Here is a 25,218-nt window from a genome sequence, read left to right as displayed (position 1 = left end):
AGAAGTGACGGCAGTGACACAATCAGACCAAACAAGCTACACTAACCACCCTGCACTGACTTTCCACGCAGGTCCTTGTCTGCCATTTGCCATTTCTCCCTCAGTCAGTGTCTGACTCTGAGGCCACGCTAGAGAGTGAAAAAAATATCACACAAATGAAATGAAAGAAAAAGACAAAAGTTTCAAAAACAATTTGAGGCACAGAGAAAACATCTGCCATGGTTCAGACGTGCCAAGGGAGTGCGCAAGGAAGAGTGAGCATACAAATCCCCAAACCCACAGCTACCCATACAGAAAAAAAAGGGGGGGTGGGGGGGGGGGGGGGGTGGGGGGTTACAGTGCTGTAAAACTAAACTTTTTAATGTTGAGAGTATGTAACGCATTAACTACATGTTAGTTTACAACCACGGCTAATGTTATTGTCACTGTTAGAAGTGGTCATGTAACACTCTGGTAGTGATGTAACAATCGGTCCATGCAGTAGATCTACTGTTTTGTGTTTTGTTTGACCAGCAGCTACAGGGAAATTAATCCAGCTTATTTACTGGGTTTTTACAATTTACGATTTACTGCCTTGTAACTTAGTGTTTACAACAGACAGAAAAAACATAATTGAAGGATATACTGGAGTGTTGTATTGAGTTGAGCACTAGACATAAAGAAAAAACAACAGAAGTTGGACTTACAGAGGAGAAGTTGTGAGCTCCGCAGGGCTCTCCTCTGTATTTGCAAGACAGGAGCATGTCATCTAGTTGGTGGCTCAGTCTGTCCATAAACTCCAGGTTGGTTCCCTCAAAGTTTCTCGGTGGCAGAAAGAGACTGAAGTCTGAAAGCTTCCTGAACCAGCCTCGACGGTCCTCCTGAAGCAAGTCAAGAACCAAGGGCCTCACTGTCCGGTTAGCCAGCAGCAAGCCCAGCCAGTGCCCGGCGAAATACAGGTCGTTTTTGGTGAGCTTGTAGAGGCGGATAGGGTTGTTGTTGCAGATAGTGACCGTGGGGAAGGCCAGTTCTTTGGCCCACTCTGTGTGGACCCGTGTGTATGTAGGGAAAGAAAGCCAGTGGAGCAGGCGGTTAGAGGACCAGGATAAAAGCAGACCCAGGGAGGTGCAGAGGGCCAGCAGCCAGAAGGCCCTGCGGCCCACAGAGCCACCAGGGACACAAACATGCCTCAGGCCATGCAGGCGTGTCCTTGACAGTAGAGTGGATGTGACCCGAGCAAGAGTTGGCTTTTTAGGACGCCGCTCACGGGCCTTTCTGATCATGACCGGGGATCCCCGCTGAAGACAGCGCCCCTCCAGGGCCATAGCTGCCCACAGCGCTCCTACAGCCGTGGGAAAGGCTTCATTTCCCAGCCAGGCCTCAGGGGCTGGGGCCCACATGTAGCTCCAGGATAAATCCACTACTGTAATCCACACCTGGATGTGTATTTGGCTGTACAAATACTACTAACCTGTGCAGTTCTAAGTAAGTAAGTATTACTTACTACAAGAACACGTATAAGTACCTCTCAAGGAAATCTGTGTGTTTTGGAGTCATCTTCTCCCAGCGGTACAGGAGCGCTGATGAAGTCAGCTACTTGTTGGTCATCGCTCCTGGTCCCTCACTATGTGACAGTCCTCCAATCATCCAAGTCAGCAGGGTAAAAAAAAAAAAAATCAGCTAGGCAAATGTGCTTCAAGCAAGGTGGCTTCTACATGAGTGACTCCAGCATCCACCGCAGTTAGTGTGACAGTGAACAAGAGAGGATGAGACAGAGAGAGCGAAGGCAAGAGGAAGAGGGAGGGGAAGACACAGAGAGAGAGATATGGAGAGAGAGGCAGAGGATAGAATACAAAATAGCAGGGGTTAAGCAGAGAGGACAAAAACACGAATGAATGAAGGAAAGGTAATTAAAATAATGAGGGAACAGCGGAGGGAAATAGTTGGTGTGGCGCAGTTTGTCATGGGAGAGCTTGCCTGTTCCAGCACTGTGCTTTCTCTTCTTCTGACTTATGTGTGTATGTGTCTTTTGGCTTCACTGGCTTGCAGAGGCATTAACCAGCCAGCGGCAGCAATTAGTTCTGTGTCACTATTAAGTACAAGCGTTAATTGAATTCACAAAAGTCTCCCATGCTCATTTGTTTTCTGTCCCACTTTGCAGTCTCACTTTTGATGTGTTGACTTCCTTGTGATGTCACTGGGCTGCTCCTTAACTCTTCCCCCACTTGGGTTTAATGAGTATTACTAAGTCCTGTGAGTAACCATGGTGTAGCGTCACCATGTAGCGAACCTGCTTCTCAGCATAACAGCCACAGTTAGAAACATGCCACAACACACTTTCACCATAAAGAAGGAGGCACTCATGCGCATACACGGACACACACTCGCAGCGGTTTCCTGCGGGAAACCAGACCAGAGATAATCTGTTCTGTCACACTCTGATCTCAACATCTCTCACCCTTTCCCTGTCTCCTGTTATTCTCTCTTCTTCTTTTTTCCTCTCTAGTTTTCTCTCCTCTACCCAAAGACAGCATCTCTAATCTCAATATTCCTCTCATGTCTGCGCTCCTCCTTCTAAAAATACTCTCTCCAAATCAAATCCATCAACTTGCCCTCACGCTCCTCCTCCTCTTCTCTCCTGTGTCAGTCAAGCCCCCGTGAGCTCGACCTCCTGTCAGGCTCCCTCTCCTCCTCCTCTTCTTCTTTTCCACTTTGTGCATGCACTTCCTCGCTTCTTTCCCCCGTCAGGGAAGGTTTCTCTGTGCACTCTCCTCCCTCTGTGTCCTTGTCAGCTTCATCCAGCTTGCTCCCTCTTCCTGCTCCAAATGACTTCTCTCCCCTCAGTGATCTTTCTCTGTTTCCCCCTCCCCTCCCTCTTTTGCGGGCTCTCCTATGTATTGCTCCTCTGTTTTGCTCCGGTTTTCAGGCAGCTCATTCCCCCGTTGCACCTCTTCTCCTCCTCCTGCGCCACAGCTCTGTTCACGCAGCCGGTGAGCCCGTCACTGATGAGAACGCCTGTCTCTCTCTGTGCTAACTCGTGCCGTCCTTCGCCCCCCTCTGCTCGTCTGCTGCTGCTGCTGAGCTACACCGCCACAGCGCAATGAGAGACTGCTCTGTGCATGCATGTGAGGTTTATGTGAGGCAGAAAAGAACAGCTAGACACTGGATCTCCATCATTTTCGGCAAGAGTCTTTTGTTTGTATTTTTTAATCACAATAAAAGAAAATTTAAAAGATAAGAGGGTCAGGGAGACATAAAGTAAGAACCATATCTACTATCTATGACAATCCCTCCTTGCTCCTTTTTGGTCTTTAAAGTAAGTATATAAAGTATGCAGCTTTGGTTGAACACTGGATTTTAATATACTGTAGTTTTCACTCTTATGCAAAAGTAAAGATTAGCAAAGCCAAAAAAGGGAGTTGCAGAGCGTATAACTAAAGTCAAAATCCAGTACACATGAAAATAAGGTTTGCACACTGACATAAATGTGAAGTGCAGTATCTTCTTTTTTCACTTAGATTTGTACATGGGGTCGAAAATGCACAGATATTCCAGATATTGCATGTTCTCTTCAGTGTCTTTCTTCAGTCAATCAACAGATTTTAATTTGCTGCTTTACTGTAAGTGAGCACATAAATGGCAGAGTATAGTTTCTCTGCTTTACTTGAGGCTTTAAAAAAATTGTTTTAACTCCGGGCTTGTTTTATCCAGCTCACTTGTTGCAGAGAGTAAAATCTTTCCACATGACATCTGCCTTGCCTCTGTATCACAAATCCTCTTTATTCAAGCACAGAAAATGCACATTTATTTCGGTGATCTGCCAATATGGAGTTTTAGACTGTGAGTTTTCTGTAGACTGCACTAAAATGTCCACCTTGCTTTTAAAAAATGTATGCGTATGTGTTCAAATCAGTGGGAGTGTGTATGTTGATGTTGTTGTAAGTGGTGAGCATAAAGTGTACAAAAATTGCCCACCTGTCAAATAAAATAAAGTATTTTTTTATAAAACAAACATAGGAAAAATTGACAGGAGGGCTGGGGCAAGCTAAGAAAAACCACTGCCAGCGACTACAATTGCTAATATTTGAGCATTTCAGTCTTGCAGTGTGTCCCTGTAAACACATCAAACACCCACGCAACAGCAGCTCTTAAGTAGTCAGATGATATTCTTTTCCCTCATTTAAAGCCACTTTATGTAGCATATTTTGCTGCTTTGCTGGTGAAGGTTTAGTTCATACTTCAGGGTGTCCGTACCCTTTTTGAAATCATATTTCATAGCTTTACAGACATTTTTTAAAGGTTTCCACAAAGAAAATTGGGTGCCCTTTCCACAGTAGAACAGAGAGACAATTATCCAAATACTAATACTAATAGAAATGATCACATTCATACAAAATTTATTCCTGGAATCTATCCTTCCTTTACATTTCTAAACAAATGACATTTAGTAGGTTTTTGTTTAAATTTTCTGAAAATCCTAAGGTTGGTGAGTAGAAATGTATAAAACAATAAAGCAATCTTCAAAATGATTTTGGTACTGTCACTAATATACATAACAGGGCTTGGAACCACATCCATCTAAGACAGTCACAGCCAAACCCTCCAAACAAGTCAAGGCAAACTGTACCGTGTTTGGGAACATTTGACCCACAAAGTGCAGTTCATCTGACTAATGTGATCGCTCCATGCTGCGCCCGACCGGCCACTGTTCAGTGGAATTCATGGGGTGGATCTATTGTAATTTTATGGGGGAGAACTTTGTGTCTAAAGAATCTGCAGACAATATCACATCATCCAATAAACAATCTCTGCCCATATTCTGGGCCAACAGAGACAGAAGGCGCTTTTGTTTGCTCAAAGCTGTTATGCATTTGGTTTTATACTGTAAAAGTCAAGGTTTTACTTACTGGCATTCATCAGTGCTTTTTTGCCAGTTTACTGAGAACAGCATTTTATCTCAGTGTGATGAATAATAGTATTTTTTATTTCATTTTGTAAGTCTCTTAACTTGCCTATGCTTCTTGAGAGTAGTAGAATACAATGCTAGACACTAGAGGCACAAACCCAGAATATAACTGCAGTGTCGCAGCTCTGAATCATAATCACAACATCAAAACATGTACGTCATGAGTCACCAAGGCGAAGCAAATTATTATACAGTTTTATAACAACAAAGGGCGAGTGTGTGCTTGACATTATTTTGACTTGAACACATGTTGCTTTTCATTGTTGGGCTGGATGTTCGACTCTTGACACTGCTTGACAACACCCTGTGATGTCATCTTTGAATATGTGACGAAAATACATTTTTAACTCAGGAGCTATAAAGCCCACACATGAGCCTCAAGAAACCTTTCAAACTGTCAAATTAAATTAACAGAAAACCAAAAAAGCCATGTGCACTCAGGCGAGCACATTATAGGCACACACAATGAAACATGTCTTTCACAGCAGCCACACCAGGACTGTGAAAGTGCTGAGAGAGTAAAGCACATCAGCCGTAATACAAAGAAAGGGAGCACATTGAAATGTCAAAAGCCTTACTACATCTAACACCTACTGTACACCGAAGTAAGGCGCATACACACACACACACACACACACACACACACACTCAGCCTACAGTAAGAGTCAGAAGCAACCTTCCAGAGCCAGAATCCATGGTTTGGATAATTAGCTTGAAGCCATAAAGAGAGTGTTTCCATCCAGCTATGCAGTCAGTGTAAAGAACAGCTTAAAGGCTCAACATAACCAATTTGCAATTCTAAAACACGAGTGAAATTACTGATGAAGTGGGGATACAGCCAACCCAAGCATCAAATACAATTACCAAGTATTCTATAGCTGCAATGCCACGGCCTGCATTTCCTCCAAAATAGTCCTGCACACTTTGATCAGCAACAATTGTCTGAGATCAAAGGACACATAGTGTGGTAAAGAGGACGTGAGACAGTAACCCGTACAATTAAACATTTACACATATGTTAATGAAGTCTAAAATATTTCAGCGATTGCCAAATCAAAAACAGCTTAATTGCACACCTGCGGCTCTGCAAATCCCACAACCAGCACAAATAAGACAACAGAGTGAGATTCATAATGATACAAGCGGAAAGCACAGGTGAGACCGTGACAGGACCGAAGAGGATAGAGTGGAGGCAAATTAAAAAAGTGTATCTTGTGGCAGGCTGCTGTTCATCAAAATCCCAGCTTGATTTAAAATGACAGTGATGGCAGGCAAAGCAATCAATTGCTTTTCACTGCTTTATGAGTTTTCTAATCTGGCTGCAGTAACACTTGTCAACTGGGGGGAAAAAAGCTAACACTGGGGAGGCACCTTCACCTTCTGCCTCCTCTGTGAATTTACTGATTTTTAAATGATTCAGCAGGATAAATCCTTGGGCAGCCAATGATTAGGTGAAAAGATTGATGGTCTGGTGGCTGCTCCACATTTAATCGTCATTACGTGCAATAGATTTCATGCTTCATACTGTAATGTAGAGATGCCATTTCTTTGTGATGAAACAGTGGAGATTTGCAGAGGTCTGTGTATCATTTTTGAGTCACTGTCACTGATGGTGACATGATGTGCAGCGGTGCTTATTTATGATAAGAATACTGGCTATGCTGCCATCATTAACACCTTACCTTTGCACTGCTTACAATCCACGAAGAAAGATCTCTTTGATGTAGCTGAAGCAGACAGGACTGGCTTCCCGGGATAGAAGAAAATGTGTTGAGTCTAAACACAGTTTACATTTCAAGCTGCCCTCAATATCTATAGCTTGTGTGTAAAAACCTATTAATTATTGCTTTTTTCTAAGCCAACAGTCAAATTTACTATACCTGTGACCACAAAAAACACACAGTGTGTATCCCTGATGTCTAGCAAACATGATGAATTTTTTTCTCCTCATAAAAAATAATAACATTTTTATTATCAGTATTTTAAAACCCTGTCTTAAAACCTGAACTCTGCTAGCTTGCAGCACTTTTTGTCTTTGTGCAATAATACCAACAATGTCAATCTGAGGAAAGGCCATACTCTTAAAGAAACTCTGGTGCTAAGCAGCATTGTTGTTTTTGGCCACTTACATTAAAGTTTTACATGGTATCCCCCTATTAAATAGTTGTGACAAACATTTTGATTTCTACAACTCCTGATGCATATATTCGGCTCTTTATTTTGCAGTATTTGCTAACTTTGGCATTTGGGACATTTGGTGCTGAGCAGACGCAGTAGACTGGGTTTTTAAAGCTGAAAACAAATTTAGGCGTAAAAATGAACTTGGTTAAAGCATTTACGTCAGAACTAAACACTAAAATTGAGAGCAAGGAAATGAAAACATGCAGCTGAAAGATGTTCAATTGCTCTGTAAAGCCTACAAGAAATGGAAGGGGGGTTATTCTTTGCAAAGGCTGACTGATGACTTAGAAAAATAAAAGCAAAAACATATTGCAGCTTTAAGACCAAAACGTTACAATACAGATGAAAATCCTATTTAGAATATATTCATTTTGTCAAATAAAATTCTGAGATACATACTGTGGTCATTTTATTTCTACGATTATGGGCTCAAAAAGCACATAGTACAAAACCTCACCAGGACAGAGCAATTCATCAAAGTAATGCTGAATACTACACAATTTCCTTGTCCTCTCTTTCACTGTTGATAACCTTTGATATAAAGCAGTATTAGAGGTGTTCTCATCTTAAAAAGATATTAGTGTGCTGTTTATGAACTGTCAGGAGTTCACAATTCTCTCTCTCACCATTTGAAGCCACCAATATGTAAACTGCAATTTCAAAAGGAAGAAAACATGGCAAATTCACAGAAATTAGTTTTTTTTAAAGTTGCCCTTTGTACTCACTCACGTTCTTCTGTGTTTCTGAGTATAAAGTTTTTAATACTATGACTCATACAGAACTAAAAAAAACAGCAGAGTTCATTCTACCTACAGAAGAGCTTTCAATTCTGTCGGGGCAGGAGGTGACAGGACTCCAAGGAAATTACAAAAAAAAAGCCTCTGCAGGTAAAACTGAACATTTAACTCTGATGGAGACGCTTAGCTGAGCTGTAATTTAGCCTGTGGCAGAAAAGGAACAATCTCTCACTGGGGTAAGAAGAAACCACAAGGGTACCGGTGTATATATGTGGAGAGAGCACTTTTATTTCAGAACTTATTGTAATAAAATCAAGTGAACAGAGAGTTATTTCTTTAAACGTAATTTTAGGGTCGAGGTCAAGTTTAGAATTAACAGCATCAAGTTGCAGGAAGCTGTAATCATCTTTTTGACAATGTAACTATGAAATGAAAGACTGAGTGTTTAGAGTGAGACTGACTGTTAATGCAAAAAGCAAATAGACCCCTATAAAAGTATTGGCCATACTAATACCAAGTCATTTTGTTTTTGTTTTATAATGAATAGATATGGAATATATTTGTTGTTAAAAAAGGATAAATCAACACAAAGACCAGAGAGGTGTCTATGAGCGAAAAGCAAGCCATTCTGAATCTGAGAAAAGATGGAAAATCATAGACATTGGGAATATACTTAAAGAGAAAGAAAGCACTGGTAGTATCATGACTTGTGCTTGTGTGTCTACATCTGGAACAGACTCACTGATCTTTATTATAACTCATGACGCTAGCAGCAGGTGCAGAGAAACATTTTGTCTACAAATCCACAGAGAAATGCATCAAAACCAATTAGGATGAGCTTCATCATGTAGCAAGACAATGCTCCAAAACACACTGCCAAATCAACAAAGGATATCATCAGAGGGGAAAAACTGAACGCCAAGTCAATCACCAATCTCAGACCAACTGAACATGCATTTCACCTGCTGAAAAGGAGATTAAAGAGAGAAACCCTAACACTAAACAAATTAAGGAGGCTGCAGTAAAATCCTGGAAAAGCATATCAAAAGAAAAAAAAAAACAATAGCATTTTTTTAGTGCATCCCGAGCTTGATCCAGTTTTTGCAAACAGTAATACTGTCTGCAACACTATGCTGTATTTTCATATGGTCCTATTTATTTCATTTATTGTAAAACCATCTCTTTGAATACTTTTAGAAAATATCACATTTGGGCAATCTGATTTAAAAATGTGCACTGCTCTTTCTTTATTTAATATGTCTATTTTTAAATAACATCAAATAACATTTTTCAAAATTTCAAACCCAAATGTAATGTTAAGAGCAAAAAATGAATTTGACCCTGCCATTCCAGTACTTTTAGAGGGGAAGGTAATAAAATAACCAAAACAATTCTTGCAGTCCAACAATTGTAGTCCTTTTCCTCAACAAATAAAATGAAATAATTGAAGTTTAGATGCAACTAATAAAAAGGAGATTCACTTCATTTTCCACAAAATCAATACAGGGGAAAGTGAACTGACTCCAGCTCTTCTTGGTTTGAGGATGTCTAGAGGCGACACAAAGTGCAGCCGCTGATCCTGAAATATCACTACAGCGAACTGTATTCTTTCCAATATTGACCTGTTTCAAGCAATGTGTGATCAGCATCCACCTGGAAACTTAACTTGTCAGGATGCACTTGGTTCACTTCAGCTGCCAAAGCATTGTTTTTATTTCCCTTTATTGGGAATGACATTTTATGGCATTTCCTTTTCTTTGTTTAGCATTGCAAAGCTATGACACTGTGGATTCACCATCTTTTTAATTCCACACTTTCTCTTTTGATGCCAAAGTCTGTCGTCTAGTTTACCCAGCATGCACACTTGTTTGGTCAGAGATTCAGGTTTATTGTTGTAGTTGAGGCTGATGGAGCTGGGAGCCAGAAGTTAATAAAATCTGAAGACGAGGCCTACAGATCTCTGTAAAGCTCAGTTCTTTCTCACAGCACATCCAGCATCAGGCAAAAGAAAACTGCCAACTGCCTTTTTGAATTAAAGACAAAAGGGAGCAGCTGCTTTGGACCTCTCACCTGGCTCACATTTAAAAAGAGCCGAGGTCCTTTTAATGAACTGCTATTATTATACCATTTGACTCATTTTTATAAACATTATTATTTATAAAAATATCTCTCATACTAATTATCAATATTCTTAAAATAGCTCTAAATCAGTCTTTACAAATTGCCCATAGTCACCTCAGTCCACCTTTTTTGGGTGTTTTAAAGTTTTAAATAACTTTAACACTAAACACTAAAAGACTGTGGTTGGTAATTTGACAACACACAGTGACCTCTGCCATCATCTCAATCTACTCCAAAGCACTTTTTTTTGTTTTGTTTTCCATAATACCAGCTTTTGAAAAGCCACTAATAACATAAAAAAAGTGGTCCAACTTAAAGCTGGGTGAATGAAGGCCTGGTATACGGCTAAATTAATCCTTCACTTAAAACACATGATTGAATAAGTGTGGATTTGTTTTGATGACCTTAAAATTGGTCTGTTGTTTATCCAGTTGGATTCACATCCCTATGATTACAACGTCAGCTCTGGTTAAACTAATAATCTTCCCCCGCTGACGCTATCTAAACACTCTGACATTTTGGCAGCATCCCAGCCGTACTCTGCACACACACTCCTGGCCTTTACAGCTCCCCATGGCAATTCACTGACTTTGCAAACCCAGCTCGCGATTCAATCAGTGGACCGACCTTTGAAGACCAGTGCTAAACAATATTAGGTATGTTATTAAGGGTAACGTATTACAGGGAGTAACACCTCAAACACCTCTTTAACACTAGTTTAATCATATTTAATATGAAGTTGTTAGCTGTTGGAAGTAACCAATATAATCTACCAAATTGTCATGGCAGTGCCTTACATCTAAAGGCTAACAAGATACAAAATGTCCGTAATTCAAAATTAGCCAATGAGACGGTACATAAGTGCTCCTCCATCAGTTAAGTTGGACTTTTCTCTCAGCTACAAAATGACTAAAAAACGACTCTCTCATGATCTCATCTGTAAGAGCAGTGCTTCTCTTCCCACTGAGCCATAATACTACATATTATACATTGTGTGCTGATGAATCAATTGAATCAATGATCAATTCAATTGAAGCAGAATTTGCTCATATATCAGGCCAGTTATTTTTGTCTAACAAGATCTTGACGGATGCTTAATTTTTCTCCCACATCCAGTGGTTTGGTATAATCTCCTTATGACCGTTAAGGCTTATTTGCTGGAAAAATAATTTTTACTACAAACAATCTCAGCTGCTGTGGATAACTCTTTTAGAGGAAGAACAACAGGTGTCTTGGTGGCTTCCTTTACCAGTCTTAGACCATCACTTGGTCTTAGAAGATGGCCTGCTATAGGCAGATTTATGCATGTGTCATATTCCTTCTAAATGTATGTAATGACTAGAAGATGTGCTTGTATCCATCCCCTGGCTGCTGCTTTTTAATTATCCTTTCACTAATTTGGTTGGAGTTTATAGATTTTGGCATTAGTGTTAGTGATTGATTAGTAACTGGACTTCCAGATACAGGTGTCTTTATACGACAATCCATTAAACACATTGACTGCGCTCAGATGATCTCCATTTAACTAACTGTGCAACCAATATCCTGCACCAGTGATGGTTTAGGTGAGTTACATTAAAGGGGGTGGATCTTTATGGAATCACATATATTTGTCAATCCTGATGGCTTAGACCATGTGAGACATCACTCTACTGTCAACAATGGTATGAGGATTCTACATCTGATACACCGTGAAGTTTATCACAGTGGCCAAAATCACAGTGTGTAAGTTTAAAAGTAAAGTAAGAGTAAAGTATAGTATGTATAAGTATAGTATATATATATATATATATATATATATATATATATATATATATATATATATATATGCTTAACAATAATCAGCATTAAGGTGATAATGATACACAGAGGTCCAGTTATGCTTGGCACCTTTTCTTTCATTGCTTATAAGTACAGAATTTGTTCCAAGGTTTTCAAGGTAACAGCAGCTCCAGCTCGACCCACAGAAGCGGGTGTGGCAGCAGAGGCACTAATGAGAAACCTTTATTGTTTTATGGGTATCACTTTGTCTTTACTGAGAATCAAAGCCAATTATGTTTAAAATGAACCTGTCCCAGTCTACTTTCTAAATAATAAAAGAAAGGATCAAGTAAACCTAAGCAAAGGGATAGAAAGCTCAGAGCCCAGACTGCCACAACAGTTCCAACTAATGATGCTATTAGTGCTTCGAAGCACCACAATCAATCAGAGAAGTGATTAGCATGAGCATGTACGCAGAGCTGGGCCATTAGTCAGATGTGCCGTGTATAACCTTCAAGTCTCAAACACGAGGCTCTCGCCTGCACAGTGTCCCCTAGGGAGTTAAAAAAATGTCCATTATAATAAAATATAAACGGCATCATAATGTTGTGTGTGGTTTTAATATGTATTCACATTCTTCAGAAAAGTTTAAACAACACAAGTTACACAAAGATTGGATAAATTAAGACGTGAAAGGAAAGGTGTTGCAAAAAATGCGTCTCTGAATTAACTATACATTTATGTGGTTGCAGCAGAAGCCATGTTCACTTTTTTATTTGCATATGTAATATGACACATAAAGAAAATAATTAGGTGCCTATTGTTGAATATCCTGACCCCATCTTAAAAATTGTTCAGTTGGAGGATAGAGCAGAGGCACAGCTACACACTGAGCTGACGCTGAGCCAGGCCAGATGAGGGTGCTGAGGTGAAGCAAGTGGGTGAATGAACTGAGAGCTGACATGAGGCAGCTGGTTAAACATAACCCTGAAAATGTAACTGTAACTAGTCCCATTCGCTCTATCCAAATCATTAGGTGGGTTTAAGTCTTGCAATACAACACATGCTAAATCTCTTTGTACAAAACACTATCTGGGTATATGGTAAAAGCTCCAAAGAGAGCAGTGTTAGGCAGATGTATCTGGGGTGTGTGACACTTTGTTTACTGACATTTACCCTCAGATTACAGACGTTTGATCAAAGGGCAAATTAATACTTTTCAGAGAATGCGAAAGCATTTTGAAACATAGATCATCAATGCACTTTTAAATTATGCTGGACCTATGAGACTAATCGAGATGGAAAATGTTACATTTGACCATATAATGTACCAAATTTGATTATTTCCAAACGATCTGTTTGTATTTGTAGCTGCAGCCTACTTCTAGAACCAGAGGTTTGTTTACTGAGAGACAACCACAGACAGAGAGAATATGGCACCATGTTTCATTCAAGAGAAGTATACAAAAGAATGTGTCTGAATACAAAAGTCAAGAGTGGCAAGTTGCAATGACCTTGTCTAAGCAATAACCCTTGAATCAGAAAAGAAATAGCTGCAGTGACAACGGAAAGGAAGCTTACCTGACATGACAATACAAGTGTTGCTTAGGTTTTGTTTTTTTTAACTTATTGGTAATTTCTCTGTTATTTTGCACCTTGGGGAATAGTCAAAACTGTCACTAGCTTCTCAGTGCAGCACCCTTCCCTCAAAGCACATGTCTGTTGATGCTCACTATTGCAAAAGAATGTTGAAAATTCCTAATCTTTAGTCTCTCGGGGCTGCAGTGAGTGTATCGTTAAATCTCCTCCCACTCATGACGAGTGGATGCTTCTCAGGGAGAAGCAGGAAGGAGGGAAGTAGGAGAAGAGAATGGGAACTGTGGAGGGCACTCGGTGGGAGGCCTGTGTCCAGCTGTTTCCCCATGGAAACGTTGACCCATCTGGGAATCTGCTTCTAGTGGTTTGCAGGAAGAAGATTGCCCTGGTATGGTACTGTAAGCACTCCCATGAATTAAAGATGAGCTAAACTTATTCTTCTGGCATGGAAAAGACTGGAACAGATTTCTCATTTGCATTTTATTTGAAAGCCTATCACCATCACCTCCTTTCAATTGCAGTGACATACATGACACATTTATGGACAGGTGCCATTTCAGTAATATTAACTTGGTCTTTCTAAAAAAATGTTCTATTTTGCCAATGTTCAGTCAATAAAAAAAAGAAACCTTTTAAAAAGCATGATGATTGCATGACTAGTACAGATGTCAAACAACTCACCGAAAATGTTTTGGAGCTACATGAGTTAATAGAACAACAGTAGGTACAGAAATGTCAAATAAATGCTTGTAAGTTCAGGAACCTCCAAAATGCTTCACATATTTTTAAATCAGAAATGGGACATAAATAATCCAGTCAACGGACAATATGTCATGACAGTAACAATCTTGCTATAACCCCAGAGCTCCTGTAACAAAACCTGTTATTGTCAAGTCCTCAGTTTCACTTTGGAAAATCAAGACTAAAGGTTTCCCTAAACCCCTGATTAAATAGCTCTTAGGGGTTGGACCACCAACACTTTCTGGGAAACCACTAGATAATGTCAGTAACTAACTAAGTGAGCTAAAGTGACAGTAAACACAGACTTAAAGTCCTGCATACAGTCTGTGGCCAAAACATGCAGTAAGCTACCAACAAGCTTATCCCGCACCCAAGATCATCTTTTTGAATTTAATATCTGATAGATATAAGAGTGTCAGTAATTTTGGAGAAGTGTGTTCAGTTAGTTGGCCTACACATGTTAAGGTGTAGCGCTGAGCCGTTTACCTATCGTTTCTGAACATAGGAGTCTCTTCTATGAACTGAGGAGACAGTCTTGAATGGGGGTAGGACACTGTTAGACATTAGACAAATTAGTTTCCCACATGCATTTCACCCTCTTGTTGTCGTCTTTTTTTAAAGTTTGACTGTTTCTGCAGTCTCCACGGCATTGTAGGTTATGGTGTGCACGCTTTTATGATTGCTCATTTTAAAGTTGTTGATTGACATTTTATCTTTCAGTGACGTATTGCCATTTTGGCAATACGTCTCTTACACCTAAAGACATATTGCAGCTGAATGTGTTTAATTCTCACCCAACAGGGTGAATGGGGAATTATGTGTCTGTTCCTCCATTGTCTAAGCGAGATCTTTCATCATGTTGACAGTGAAGGCACCTTGCAAACCCCTAAGCTGGCAAGCTGTTTCAGTACGCAGTACATTCAGAGGACAGCAGTAGAAACAGCTCCCAATGTCATACGTGTATATCCACCTTCACTGGAGTGAATGGGTTTGTCTTTGTCAATTGATTATGCAAAGTTGCATGGTCTTAAAGAATCCTGCTAGCAACTATTGCCACATTGATCCAAAGATTAAATTTTGAATTTGTGATGTATTTTCTACTGCTCATTTACTGCAAGCATTATCAGAGTCCCTCAGTGGGTCAAAATCTTTCTACCAGCAATTAAATGTATCCTCTGCAACAAGGTCATTTTTATACATTTAGGGACAGATGATTAATACCAACTGCATGTTATTCACAAGTCTATTTCCAAAAACTTTGTCTGGTGTATAGATTTTGGATGAGTGGCAGGTTCATTTTCTCCTTGGAGAGTGTGAAGAGTAAGGATAAGCAGCACTGAGCTTTCATGAACAAACTCAAGTATCACATCCCTCAATCTACAGGCTACGGAGAAAGAAGAGAGTGCCATTAGAGGCATGTTGTCCTTCGCATATTTCCTCAACTCCTACACATCCAGTGGGTAGAGTTTAAATTGTGAAGGTTAGATATGTTAGCACAGGTCAAAGCAGTAATACAATTTTTTAAAGGTTACCTGCATTAGATCCACACTACTCTTGGCCTTCTTAAGCTGAAAATAGAAACATTAAATCCAATGTTGTGAAAGAAAAATGACAATTGTCTTTTGTTTGCCCTCTATTTCCAGTGACCTTTCATCCAATCTGATTGTGATCTTCAATGTATCATTGCTACACAGCTTCAGGGGGGAAAAAAGGTTGATTAATCATGGATTGGTGCAAAAACAATTGTCACCGCAGGAAATATTTATGCACACAAAGGGTGTAGGCACTTTCATTAGCTAAACAGCTGATTATATCAATATCAAACATCTTATAAAACTAGAGGCTGCAGGTATGTTTATGCGTGTATTATAAAAAATGTTTATCAAGTACTTAACTAGCCAAAAAAGTGAAAAATTAGTGATGTCAAGTAAAAGACAAATTATCATGATATCTGTGGGAGAAGTAGAGATGTCAATTCTCACATTAGTAACAGATCAACTGGTTGTGAACCATGAAGTAAAATGAAGAAGAATGCATCTAGTTGGTCCGAATATGTAATGAATGAAATTAAACGAAACACAGATAACATAGTAATGTTCTCCTGTCAGACTCATGGATGTGGTCAGATCTATTTTTGAGCTCGTCATTGTCTGCGACACCAGGAATTCTTAGTTACTTGACGCATGGTTTAAACTTCAGCCCACGGTTTGTTTCAGGAGCTGACGTAAGGAGAGAAGTTTACTTATTTTCCAGTTAACATGTCAAAGAAGGTGGAGGTTTTGAACTGGACTTTCTAAAGCTGTCATAGGACTGAAAGAGACCTGCAAGTTTAGCAGTCATAGGATTAAAACAAGCCTTACTGTAGAAAACACTGCCCTCAAAAATAATATCAAATGGTTCCTAGTCCTCAATTATAGAAAAGAATTAGACGGACGGACGGACGGACAGACAGACAGACAGACAGATAGATAGATAGATAGATAGATAGATAGATAGATAGATAGATAGATAGATAGATAGATAGATAGATAGATAGATAGATAGATAGATAGATAGATAGATAGATAGATAGATAGATAGATAGATAGATACATAGATTATTTTTAACTCCACTGTCCTGTTATTATTAACAAGAAACTGGGGTATGTGTATGAATGAGTGATAATGAAATAACGAAAAGCCTGTAACTAGAAGACTCATATTAGATACATTACTCCATCAGCAGTACAGAGGGCTGGAGGTTCTTCAGCTGATTTCAGCTTTTCAACCCTTTAAATTTATAAATATGTTAACAATCAGCCAATTCTCATTCCCAAGGCATCAAAAAGCATTGCTTTGTCCCTTCCTTTGGCTTCCTATGGCTGTTTTTAGTTTTTTTAAGTCTAGTGGGTTTGCATGTATGTACATTAGCATTTGTGGTATGTTGACTTTTTAAATTAAAACCAACTGCCATCATTTTCTTAATTAAAGACAAAAATCAATGCATAATTAAATCAATAATTTTGTTTCTTTCAGACAGGTGATTCCAAATATCTCTTGGCTTTAAAAATATTTTCCATTAAAGTTGTTGGTGCTTGTCTAACCAATATTGATATTGACTTCCTACTTTTCTATCATATCTATTGATTTGTTTGTTTTTTATCTTCCAGGGAATTACAATACTGTCTGGGACCTACTAGGAAAGAATCATCTGGACTAAGAATCACTGCAGAAACATTATAGATCGCCTTAGAATTGATTGCCGTAATCTTTTAATCTACACTTATTGTTCACAGTGGAGACACTGCCAGGCTTGGCAACCGCTGGTGCTGACTTATCACTAAGCAACTTCACCAATGAATGACCTCGATACTGACTCCAAATTAAAATTGTACTCTGTGAACTATAAACTCTTAAGGAAATAAACAGGCAGGCTATAAAAGAGGAACTATTTTTCGGAAGCTGTAAGCTAATGGATAACCTAGAGGCATGCAAACCGTTACTAGTATGCCTAACCAGATGCACTGAGGTGGGTACCAACTGTCAGGTCTTGTCAGCCTGCCGAGAATCCTCCTGCAAATGGCATTAAATAAAACGAAATGACCAAAGAACTGGAAGCTGAAAAACCACTCACACTCTTTCATCCCTGTCCAACAGGCTTCATGTAAAAATGTTTTAAAATCCCATCAAAGTCATTTTGAGCTCACATGATGGGATTTTAAACACTTAAGTATAAAAACTGCCAAAGATGGATTTTCTTTTGTATGCAACTTTAGCTTTGGTGTGTTTTTTCAGCAGGAGCCAAAAACCGTTTATGAGCCATAAACAAAACAAACACAGATGATAAATATTGTAAATGAAACTACACAATGTGCCTGTGTATGTCTACAGTAAGTGAAAACTCAAGTGTTAAGTTACTCAGTCCCACTTGCTAGTCTTTTCTAGCACGCTTTGGGCGTTGAGGAGCTCAAGTGTGGGCATGTTTGTTTTCTACCTTAAGGGGTCCTCAGCAAACCCGTCCACACAGAGCTCAAAGACATCCCCCAAAATCTACAGTGACTGTGATCAAAGCACTGCACGCAAACAAAATGCCACTTTATTGCTTTTACTGCTTTATGTTTTCTTTCTTATGGTCTTCTCTGTTCTCTAGTTTGGACTGGAGTGACCCTTAAATCGATTGCATATTTTCGGGCCACTCTTGTAATTGATCGACCAACACAATACAGTAGAAGGACACTCAATACAAACCCAGTGAGGTGAGGGCAAACAAAGCGTGCTGTACAAAGAGGAAAGCCGTCTACTGTACAGGCCTCTATGGCCTCAAACATAAACTTAGTACACATTTATAGATAAAAACATCCATGCGTTTTAGAGATTTGTCTACTGAATATAGATACACAAAAATGCATGTAACAAAACAATCTCAAAAAATATAAAACCAATATTCAAAGAGCTTTTTTTTTTTTCAGTGCCGTAAAATGGACTGCAGAGAAAGCAATTATGTTGTAATCTAACAAACTGTTAAGACGGATTGGTTTTTATGGTTTCAACCAACACAGACTTGATGTTCATAAAAGAGAACTCACAGCGATAGAAGCTTTTCTCACCTACAATGTGTTGAATAAAGAAACAAAGGCTAATAATTACATTGTTCTGAACATAATATCATGCACGCTGCCTCGTTTTATTGCCACTTTTTTTTTGCTTCCCTTTTTTAGTTCAGTCATCCACCAAAGTTATTGATGCTCAGCAAATACAATAAGAAATGTTTTTCTCTATATACTGTACACCACAAAACGTTTTTGTACAACTTTGTTCAGGGATCACTATTGCTACACAAAATTCTATTACATTTTGTTTTTGAATTAAGACTATTATTTTGCAGATGCACCACAACCAGGAGAATCAGTGTTTTACAACAAATAGAGCACAGCAAAAAAGCAAAAACCTTTTCTGTACCGTGAACATATGATTTTTCCACTTCAAAAAACAGTTTTGGTTTTGTTTTTTTCCACATGTTCACCCTACTTGAGTTGCACTAATTTTATTTGTAAATTTCCCAGGAGATGTCTGTGCTCAAAAACTTTCAGGCTGAGTACATACTTTTAAAATCAGCTGGCATTTAGCTGTGCACCCGCATGCTAGAAATACCAGGGATAATGTGTGTTAAAGTATAAGTTTTCAGCGATCCGATAACCACCTACGGGGCCCAAAGTTTTAAACCTACTTTCTCTTATTACATGACACACTCATATTTCTATTATATCTATTCAAACGCACACCAATTTCATAATCTGACTACCATTACGTTTTCTAATGGCTATTACTCTATCAAAGATCATCGTACTCTATGAAGTCTCTTGCCTGTGTGGATGAAGATGGAAACCTTCCCCTTGATCTTCAGAAAACTGTTTTCACTAATAGTGTCATCAGTGTCTGACCCAGACTTCCACTGCCCCCAGAGGAAACACATCCAACTTAGATGGAGTGCTTTCCCTTTCAGATCTAATGTCACCATTCACACACTGAGTTGTCTTCAGTCCAGATTTTGGCAGAAGGGGGCACCTGCTACCAAAGGCCAGCCTGATGCTAAAAGTCATCCTGTAAGCCACAGAGACACACCCTGGTCTTGGAGAAGGACCTAGTTTTGAATGCAGCAACCCTATAAGCACACAGCCATATAACTAAACTGCAATATGAACCTTGCTGAATATGATTGATGGGCACAGTCTTAAAGCTAGTCTTTATAATAGCGCCTCATTTGATTTTCTATGTTTCTACACAGGGATTTCCTATCGTTACTGAAGAGAGACAGCTGGAGCACCATGACAGGCCAGTGATCTGCTACAGAAGTTGGACAATAACAGATAGCAAGCTGCTTAGTTTCAATGGAAAAAAGAAAAAAATTACAAAAAAAAAAAAACATCCACCTGTTGCCCGGGCATTCATGCTGCTGTGTTTCAAATGGTAATTTAGCTTTTTTTCCTCATTTCAAAAAGATGTGTCCACTCTGATAAAACTGACACCTGCTGGATAAAAGCAATACAATCTCTCGGACTGATATAAGCAAAGAGTTGGGTACGAAAATCAATACATATATTACAGTGTTACTAATAAAAATGCATTGTGTGTGCATTACTGCCACCTGCAGACCAGGTATTAATATTTGGTACTTCTGTAGAGATATTCTTGGCTCTCATCAGACAACATACAATTTATAATTTAAACCCTGCATAGCATTATCTATATTTCTACATAAATATGACCTAAAACCGCGATTTTAACCCATTTCTCCACACAGAACAGCTTCAGTCCTGGAATGTTGATTCACTTCCTCAGAAATGTTGTCTTGCTCTATTACACACTTTCTGTTGAGCTTCATGTCACAAATGGATACTTCAACATTTTCCTGTAGAAATTATAACTCAAAATTCATAGTACCAACTATGATGTTAAGCCCTGGTCCAGAGGCTCCAAACATAATACTGCCATGAGGCACAGCCTCTCACACTCACATCTGATTGTGATCCTATTGACTAAAACACATAACTCTAAGTTGAAAGATAAAGGTGGAACTCAACCACGAGGATAACATACACATGCACACATGTTATGCTTAGATTGAAGTTTATCTCCACCTTTAGAGCAACTGTTTGAGCGCATTGTAGTAGCTTAATGATGACTTTTACAAAGTGATGGTCGAGAATTTAGTAAAAACTCTCTATCCCATAATCAGCAGACTAATACTGGTAAACCAAAACTACAAACTGTAGCTCCAACAAACCAGCAGCTCAGCATCACACACTGTAGAAATTTACAAAAACTAACCCCATTTCAAATACCCAATCAGCATTTTGGATGAAGATGAAGCTGCAACTAAGAGGCTTTTCATAGCAGACAACTCTGAAAAAGACAGGACACTTTTTACTTCTCCTAAAAACCTTTAAGCAGTAATATTTGTCAGTGATGAACCTTTCAGTTACAAAGTAATTATTAATGAATACATTTATCAATAAATAAAGATATGTTTAATATGTAGCTCAAAGTGCAATGGATCAACAGCTGGGCAAGAGCTAAAATATCATCCCATCCTTTTGTTGAATGATGTGAATTGTTTCACCATAATTTGAATCAGAACGCTAAAGGGATCCAAATTAAATTGTCTCCAATTCTGAGTTAGCCAAAGATTCCCACCCTAAATTGATTATTACCCTTAGAGGTCACATACTTTTCCCCCACACAACCTATGTAAAATTCTGATCATGTGTACGTCACATTCATCCAGCAAAACAAAATACAAGGATACACAAATTTTCATGTGTCACTGTGTATGCTGAGCCAATACCGGTTAGATAGGCTGATTTAACAGTCAGGCTCCAGTGTGGTTAAAGTGCAAGAGAGATAGATTGGATTTTCTCCCAAACATTTTGCTTTGGACATTTGGAAGACTTGAAAGAAAGGTTGCGCTTTCCTGGACCAAAGTTTATGAAACAGATGGACAAATCTTGTTTGTTTATCTTCAGTGTTTCTCACCTCAACACCTGCCTGTATCTTTCTAGTGCAACAAATCATAAATCATTTGCAGAGCTAACAAACAACATTGTAAGCATTTTTTCTGGGCCTCTACTTTTCTCTTTAGTTGCACAAAGTTACAACGTGTCAATATAAAATGTCATGGCAAAGCACTAACGGAATTATTCTTTTTATTATTATTATTTTAGTCTCCATCTTCTTTCTTAAAAAAAAAACAACAACCAGTTTTTGAGTTTTTGGACAGACATAGGCAAATGTGTGTTTATCAAGTGCATGCTGTGCTAATTATGTGACAAAAAAGCATGTAAGGAGTTGCTTACACAAACACTGTGCTTGAGCCGCTCTAGAGATGTTGCCTTCAGATTCTTTGAAAGACTGTAAATGGCAAAATAATAGAGGATCCCAGAATTGGTGTTTTCACCAGGAAACATTATTTGCATGCATTGTTAAGCAACCGGATTAGCAAATGCAGTTGAATATTGTGACAAAAGATTGTGATTCTCCTCAGGTTTTTATTTCAATCATGCTAAGTATTATATTTTTCATTTTAGAAATGTATTATCTTCTGCTTTTCACTTGTATACCCTATGGGAATAGTGATATCATGGTTAATAAGAACAGTCTGCCAGGAAATTTCATATTCAGAGAATTGCTTTTATCAGGTGAACATTAAGATTTTACAATGTATGCACACCGCTGTAGCAGCTTCACACTAATCACTGTCAGCTAAAATTACTTAAGTTACACAGACATTAGCTTATCATTACTCTGCAACTAGTAACTATCTACAGTATCTGTATCAGTTTATACTATGGTACAGGAGGGAGGGGTATGTCTTTCAATGATTATGTGGACAAAGTTCAATTTACTACCACTGGTGTAAGGACAGTTGTATGTTCATCCCTTGTAAGTCACATCGACATGTCTGCGGGATGAATAAATGTAAAGGTTGGTCCATTATGTCAAGATACGGCAGGTTGGGTTTAGATGATTTAGGGAAAGGGCTATAGAGTAAATTTTATCAATGACGGTCCTTACAACTAGAAAAAATGACTGCGGGTGTATTGAGAATAACACTTTCAGTCCAATAGTTTAAATAGTAAATGGCTTATATGGTATGTTTCTCCAAAGCGCTGTACAATGTTACTTTTCATTCACCTCTTCACACACACACTCAAACACCAGTGACGGCAGATGCCATACCTGGTGCTCACCTGACCCACCGGGAGCAAGTTAGAGTTCAGTGTTTTGCCCAAGGAAGGTTCGATACACAGCTAGGAGTGACTGGGAGTGGGACCATGTGGTTTGTGGACAACACCCTAACCACCTGAGCTAAAGTCTAATCACTCAATAGCACTTAATGTTTGCCTGGGCTATAATCTAAGTAACTATGGCAACAATACTGATGCAATACACTATGAACATAAACCTCAGTAGCTGGCAATACAAAGGGCCTAGTGTTTAGCAGTAGTGTTGTTTCCCTAGAAGGTAGAAATGTTAGTAAATGCATTAATGCAGGGAAGTTCCAATATTTAAAAAAAATAAAAAACAACTATTTTCTCGGTTTCATCTCTCATCTCAGATACATTTGTGTTCTAATGTGAATTGTCATTTCTTTGTGTGCTTTTGATTTACTGCTCATTGTCCTGCACAAAGCTGACTGAATCCCAGCGTAGCATCATCTATTCAGCTGAACATATATTGCTTCTCAGTTTAGTGCGATTCATCTCTTCTGGGAAAATAAAATATGTTCTGAGAAGCTGCACAGGCATTCATTTGTGACCATGTTACTTTGCATATTAAAGGAACAGATGTTGGATGCTCAACTCTAATTATAAGCAGTAATTGCAGCCCGACTATGGAAAAGCAACATGGAAGTTCATATACAGTAGTGAGAGAACTAATCAGTGCTCTACTTATGGGTCATCACAGAGTTTACTAATGTTTTTAGTCCTGTGATGATTTGTGTGCCTGTATTGAAGATTAAAGTTCCTCTGGTAATCGAGAACCAGTAAAGGGGGGAAGTATAAAAGAATTTTACCATTTTAAATCAAGGGTAATGACTTAATTAAGACTGAAAGTAAAACCGCTTTAAGCAAGGGTGTACCCAGAAGTCCTGGAGCCCACCTGACTTAAGTTGTGACCTGGAAAAGTACAAACGTCTCTCAAATGGATTGTGTGCAGAGAGCTTCTCAAGAGTATAAAGTGAAAACTGATGTAAGATGAAGAAACACAGATGACTATTAAGTGGCCTGGAAAACATGTTTTATTGTCAAACTACCCCTGGGGGGGGGGGGGTCCTCAGAAGTCTGAGCTCTACCAATCGAAAGGTGAAAATACAGCAGAATTAATGGTGCAAAAGAAGACAATATTGCAAAGTCTCTTTTTATCTGCCTGTAGGGGCATGAACACACACATACACATACACACCCATGCAGCTGCTGACACAGATTATGTAGCCATACCTTTCTTGCATTTCAAGTCAATACTTGGAGATTAATAGTGGGAGAGAAATGGTTTAGTCATCAAAGTAAGGTGGCCTCGTTTTCTAAGAGTGCACTGCAGTGAATGCTGAATTAGCTTCACGAGCAGCAGTCCAGCTGCTTTGATCTCATCGTAACAGGCAGAAGAGCTGAGACTCTTTAATCATCTTTTGGTAATGAAAAAGAAAGAAATGCGATGGGTTGTGCCAGTCAACCCCAGGAGGGAACTCAACTGATTTAGAGAATACAATCCGTGGTTACATTTATAAGTGTGAAATATGAGTATTGTGCTGTGGGAGGCAGTGCTTGCTCTAACTTATGAAATGTAGCTTTACAAAGGGAAGGAAAAATAGTAATTTGATGTACAGAGCAGAAAAATCTCATTTCTCTGGGTACAGTATGTGGATATGAAATCAGGATGCAAGTTTCTGAGTTTGTAATGAGATGTTTATGATATCTTAAAAACAGATTATACTTCTATATGCTCAACATGGGACTGAAGACTAGAAATACAAGATGAAAAGACTGATTATTTATTTAAAAGCACTAATGTCAGCGAGGAGGGCTCAGAGATTAGGCTGTAAATTTGTTGAGAGGAACTCAAAATGCAGAGTCCCCTTATACAGATGATTGATTGACGCTTGAGTCAGAGCGTTCCTCTTCAGCATTTAAGCACGTAAGAACTTCTGGCCAAAATTGTGTAGTAATTTTGTTACAAGTGAATAAGTGATAAGTGAAAGTGAAATAGAATTGGGCAGTGGGTTAGGTTTAGTGGATTGATATTGAGTCTCATAGCACTAACTTACGTTTCATATTTTAGGGGGTGATCACTAATGATCATCTACACCTACAACTACATTACTAAATGACTTTCATACCATTATAATAACAGAGGTATTGTTTTGTAATAATGCCTCAGACCTGCAATCACTGCAACCAACATTTTGGATGCTTGCTTTGGATGACAATGGAAACTAGAGGGAAACACGGTAATCTTATTGTCATGTCAAACTTTAAAACTGATATGACAAAGTTGTCGGCAAACAACATTAGCTTTAAGCTCCGTTTTGGTCTGTACCATCTCATGAAGGAAACGCCTGTTGCTGTTTAACGCTTCACTATTTTCCTGCCAGTCTCGAAC

General features: G+C 38.9%; 1 protein-coding gene across 2 annotated transcripts in view; it reads right to left on the bottom strand.

Moving 5' to 3' along the window:
- asic2 (acid-sensing (proton-gated) ion channel 2) overlaps positions 1-25,218 on the bottom strand; it is a 328,789-nt gene that overhangs the window by 96,272 nt on the left and 207,299 nt on the right. Inside the window, exon 1 of one of the 2 annotated variants that reach the window (XM_067476893.1) lies at positions 687-3,042. The exons of the other annotated variant lie outside the window; for it this stretch is intronic. Within the exon in view, the coding sequence (XP_067332994.1) occupies positions 687-1,379 (693 nt within the window). The 5' untranslated portion in view covers positions 1,380-3,042. Of the gene's footprint in view, positions 1-686; positions 3,043-25,218 lie in introns of those variants that run through there. 2 annotated transcript variants of the gene reach the window in all.

The sequence above is a fragment of the Channa argus genome, chromosome 15, assembly GCF_033026475.1.
Source record: "Channa argus isolate prfri chromosome 15, Channa argus male v1.0, whole genome shotgun sequence".
Taxonomy (NCBI): Eukaryota; Metazoa; Chordata; class Actinopteri; order Anabantiformes; family Channidae; genus Channa; species Channa argus.
This window is presented reverse-complemented; position numbering and strand designations above follow the sequence as displayed.